At 38.8% G+C, this 5,589-nt stretch overlaps 2 protein-coding genes across 2 annotated transcripts in view; both read right to left on the reverse strand.

Moving 5' to 3' along the window:
• Window positions 1-1,742, reverse strand: part of LOC119584330 — a gene marked incomplete in the record, with an annotated part of 25,957 nt that extends 24,215 nt beyond the window's left edge. Inside the window, 1 exon segment of the mRNA XM_037932887.1 lies at window positions 1,736-1,742.
• On the reverse strand, window positions 99-1,939 carry LOC119584328. Its single transcript, XM_037932884.1, has 7 exons — window positions 1,915-1,939; window positions 1,675-1,747; window positions 1,512-1,558; window positions 1,254-1,359; window positions 924-1,033; window positions 515-640; window positions 99-331 (listed from the first exon to the last, which is right to left on the reverse strand). The coding sequence occupies exons 2-7, from the start codon at window positions 1,742-1,744 to the stop codon at window positions 230-232; spliced, it is 561 nt and encodes a 186-aa protein (XP_037788812.1). The 5' UTR covers window positions 1,745-1,747; window positions 1,915-1,939; the 3' UTR covers window positions 99-229.
• Window positions 1,940-5,589: the final 3,650 nt, after the last annotated feature.

A 5,589-nucleotide genomic window follows, 5' to 3' on the forward strand; every position in this document is an offset into this window, starting at 1 on the left:
CAGTTGATACTAGTAAAGCTGTTCAATAGTGTTATGATGCTAATGCCAAACAAGCCTAGTATCCCGATACTCAGGAAGGAACAGAAATTGATAGAAAGTTTTGAATTACAGAAGCTTTATTTTATTTAAATCACTGTTGCAAATATGCTATAACACTTGCATATTTATAAGTGCATTCTGTATTAAAAATAGTCTTTGTAACGACAGAAGCGAAGAGACAGTTGACGCCTCACTCCTCCTCAGGGGCAAGAGTTGTTGGCACAGGAGTTGGGAGGTCTTGTCGGACGCAGCCCGAGAGGACGCACGTCTTCCAGTCATCAATCTGGGAAAACTAAAAGGGCAAAAATTAGAATAAAAAAAAACAAACAGATAAAGGCAGACATGCATAAGAAAAAAAAAATCCTTACAAAAAGTAAAAATATTTGTGAAATAAAAATAATAATGATTTGTATGACAGATATAATTTTTGTTTTTCCATTACGATTTCATGTTGACACCAAAAGCAGGAACTCACGTTTTCGACCGAACAGGACTCGGCAGTGTAAAGAAGGCGCTCGAGGATGTCAGGACGGGTGTCGTTAAGGGCGAGAGTCAGCCTGTCCAAGAAAGGCTGCGGGTCGACTGTTCCGTCAGGCTTCAGCTGTGGGACGAAAGGGAGATGAAAAAAGAGAAAAAAGGCTAATAGTAGTTCATCATATATACACTTTCTTGACTGCAGAAACATTTAATAGGATAATTGAATACTACTACTATTACTAATAATAATAATTAATAGGAAAATAGTGTTGCATGAAACAAGCATAATAAAATGATGACAAGAGCAAACACATCTACTATCGTCACTACCGAACCTTTATACAAAAGCACTGCCAATAGCCATGCAAAATACAGCGACTGAACAGCGCCCCGCAGCGTACACTTACCAGTCCCTGTTCCCGAAGGACGCACTGCTTCAGAGCCTCGTGCTTCTCCTCGGAACCGAACAGCGAAAGAGCCTCCAGTCCTGTGGGGCTGAAGAGGATTTCGGGGTCCACTGGAGAGAGACGAAGAGGAATTTAAATTTCGAATTGCCTTTTAATTTATGTCTAATGTGCAGTTTATGTAATCATCATTAATGACAAGCCGATACTAAGGACGTGAAAGCTGAACTTTTGTCAGTATGAGGGCTTATGTACAATCTAATTAAGCCTTATTAATATGAAGTCAACATTAGTTTAGTAGAATCTGGTACAAATAGAGAAGTGGAGACTCACCGTCATGGAATTGGCTGAATCCATTTTCGTCGAGGCATTTGTTGTAGATGTCTTTCCTAGCCTGTTCGTCCTTGTCTCCTGTGAAGAGGTCCTCGCAGACCTTGAGCTTTAGAAAGACATCAAACATAATTTTTAAAATAAGTATTACTGCTAAAATGACAATGATATACTTGCACGCTACTGGATAGGTGCAGAATCGGTATATTTCATGGTATCAGTGGAGCATCAGGATGGAAAACGAAATGAAGCAGTACTCACATCAGCCTCACACATGGTCACATTCTCAGCTTCCTGACATGAGGAGGCTGAGGGAGAGAAAATATTAGTATACCACGAGATGAAGTGTATCGTGTCTGACCATATACATCTTAAATAATAATTTTTGTTATTACATGTCAAAGGGGTATTCCAGAATATTTACCTCTTAAATAGTAAGAAGGAATAGCAGAAGCCGTGGCTACTACAGCCAACAAGGTCAAGGCTTTGATCATTTTCTGGAAAGAAGTCAATACTTATATCAATATCATTATATCCAAGAAGCAAATACGAATATAAGTATACATCTTGCCATCACGGCTACTCGATGTAAGCCATAACACAAAATTTGAGTTACGGCAAGAGCAGCAGTGCAAATTCAACCTAAGCATCGGCTCTTGAGTACCTATCGCTGAGAAGGCTCGAAGCGGACTGAATGAGCAAAACAAATCGGCCTTTATATACAAGATGTATGACTCAATATGATATTACTGCGCGCGTCACAGGAAATTGCGAAATGCATGCATCCACAATGCAGAGCGATATATGATTTTGTGTTGTTTGTTGAAAGAAGAAGACAAAGCAAGACACGTAATAACGCAGAACAGGGAAAACAAACATACACAATACAAAGGACTGAAAGAAAATTTATGCATTTTTATATATCAATGCACGTTTACAAAGGGGCTTATATTCTGATTCCTAAGCTCTTGATATGGCTTTGGAAAGCAAGAACATGCAGACCACGTATTCTTAGTAAAGGCAAACACACACACGCATACACACACACATGTGTGTGTGTGTGTGTGGACGTGTGTGAATATGCATGCGCATATACTTAAACACAAAACACACACATCTGTATCTATATCTATCTATCTATCAGTACATTGCCTGTATATATGTATATATAACACACACACACACACATACACGCACACGCACACATGTATATATATATGTATACGGTATACACACATCAATTATACATACATACTCGTACATACATATATGCACACACACAGACATTATAAACACACACACACACACACACATATATGGACTCTCTCAATTCACAATTGCGAGATTATTTGGCTGCACCGCCCTTACCTGATTGGATGCCCTTCCTAATCAACCGCGGTTCGGCGCACTACCTCTAGTGCCACGGCGGCGACGTCCCCTATGACACCTGCATTTGACTTCTGAAGGCGATATGTCGTTTTCTCGCCGTGCGATCAGGCTCGATCCTTGAAGCGCGGCGGGGAAGTGAACTCGGGACCATGAGGGTCAGAGTCCAGTACTCTAACCACTGGACCAACCTAGCAGTCACATATTTATATATATATATATATATGTGTGTGTGTGTGTGTCACACACACATAATATATATATATATATATATATATATATATATATATATATATATATATATATATATATATATATATATATATATATATATATATATATATATATATATATATATATATATATATATATATATATATATAATATATATATATATATATGGTATATGTGTGTGGACATTTATTAGTGTTTGTGTGTATGCATCACGCATAAATGATTACCTGGGGATGAGTCTCCCTTCAGGAGCTGCTGCCATTAATTCTTCTTCCGTATTTGGAGGATCGCTCACCCTTTGGCTCCGAGGCCGATGCGCGACTTGCGTAATGGGGTAAAAGATTCTTAAGGAATGTTAAGCCCATCGTGAATGTTTTTCAAAATTTATCATTAATCTAAACGTTGTTTGCAATCAGAACTTACTATTCTATGCGGCCTTCCATTTTCTTTTGGAAAGTTTGATGCCTCTCTAGAAGCTTCATTCGAATTAACTCTAAAATGTGGAGTGATTTGGACGTCACGCTGTAGGATCGATGTATCTTATCTTTTGAGCGAGAACCTTTTTTTTACAAGGTATAAAAATCATGGGTCCCAATTTCCTTTTCTCTTCCTTATCACCCTCCATTGTCTCAGTACCCCCCCCCCTCCTCGCTGGATTGTTTTCCTGCCAAAGCCTTTGAATCTATGACGTTTGTCTATGAATATTTGTAATAATGAAACACATGCACATAAATATTCACATATATCTGTCTTTATATATACACATCTATATTATTATATATATATATACATATATGTATATATACACATGTACACACACACACACACACACACACACACACACACACACACACACACACACCACGCACACACATACAAGCACAAAAAACTGCAACATAACTCAAGGCTTTCAACAGGCAAAGTAATTCAACGCAGCGAGATGATAATAGACACAGAAGGATAGAATGGGAGGAATTCACAGGAATTGGGCGACTAGGTTAATGTGCCTTGCAGAGTTCAGTTTCCACACTGGGACTTGGAATGAAGTAGAATGAAGCTTTTAGATACCGCGAATGGAGTTAAAATGTCCAGTTTTGGAAAGTATTCATAAGAATTATTGCAACTGAGAACTTCATGTCAGTTTCATCTCACATTTCATCGCCAAACACACACACATGTATACTTGCACACACACCTATCATATAAAAAGAATAAAAAGACACACACATATATATATACACACACACACACACACGTGTGTGTGTGTATATAATATATATATATGTGTGTGTGGAGAGTTACAAGTGCATTATTGTGTTACAGTCTTCATAACTGAATACTGTATGTTGGTTTGTGTTCGTGCCTTATAGATTAAAATATTGCTTTCTGCGACATAAATAAAAATATTAATTGATATTAGTGTTGTACAATGGAAAAAAACGAAGTAAACAGAGGAATGGACTTGAATTCTTTCTTTTGAAGTGATTCAGAACCCAGATGACACTGTTTAAAGCTAAAAAGAAGCACTGTATATATATGTATACATGTGTACATATATACATGTATGAATGTATTCTTTATCATTCCTCCAGTTGATTCTTCTAAAGCTTTTGGTTTGGCCAACTCTGATTCTCAGTGCTGTGTAATGATGCTAATGCCAAAATAAGCCTAGTATCCCGATACTCAGGAAGGAACAGAAATTGATAGAAAGTTTTGAATTACGAAGCTTTATTTTTATTTAAATCACTGTTGCAAATATGCTATAACACTTGCATATTTATCACTGCATTCTGTATTAAAAATAGGCTTTGTTACAACAGAAGCGAAGAGACAGTTGACGCCTCACTCCTCCTCAGGGGCAAGAGTTGTTGGCACAGGAGTTGGGAGGTCTTGTCGGACGCAGCCCGAGAGGACGCACGTCTTCCAGTCATCAATCTGGGAAAACTAAGAAAAGAGAAAAATGTACAGTAACTAAGAAATTAATTTGTATGACAGACATGATCTTTGTTCTTCCATTACGATTTCATGTTGACACCAAAAGCAGGAACTCACGTTTTCGACCGAACAGGACTCGGCAGTGTAAAGAAGGCGCTCGAGGATGTCAGGACGGGTGTCGTTAAGGGCGAGAGTCAGCCTGTCCAAGAAAGGCTGCGGGTCGACTGTTCCGTCGGGCTGCACCTGTGGGAAGAAAGGAAGATGAAAAAAGGTGAGAAAACGCTTACACTAGTTCTTTTTATATGTGCTTTCTGTAGAGACCATTTAATAGGATAATAATGTTGCATGAAATAAGCACAACATAATGAAGATAGGCACATCTACAAAAGCACCTGCCAATCGCCATACAAAATACAGCGAGTGAACAGCGCCCAGCAGTGTGCACTTACCAGTCCCCGCTCCCGAAGGACGCACTGCTTCAGAGCCTCGTGCTTCTCCTCGGAACCGAACAGCGAAAGAGCCTCCAGTCCTGTGGGGCTGAGAAGGATTTCGGGGTCCACTGAAGACAGACAAAGAAGACTTTAAATTTCGAATGACTTTTTTCTTAATGTCTTATGTGCAGTTTTGTAATCATCATTAATGGCAAGCCAATAGTAAGGACGTGAAAGTGAAGATTTATCAGTATGAGGGCTTATGTGCAATCTAATTATGCCTTATTAGCTTGGTTGAAATGGCAAAATGGAGAAGTGGAGACTCACCGTCATGGAGTTGGCTGAAACCATTT

The sequence above is a fragment of the Penaeus monodon genome, chromosome 18 (assembly GCF_015228065.2).
Source record: "Penaeus monodon isolate SGIC_2016 chromosome 18, NSTDA_Pmon_1, whole genome shotgun sequence".
NCBI lineage: Eukaryota > Metazoa > Arthropoda > Malacostraca > Decapoda > Penaeidae > Penaeus > Penaeus monodon.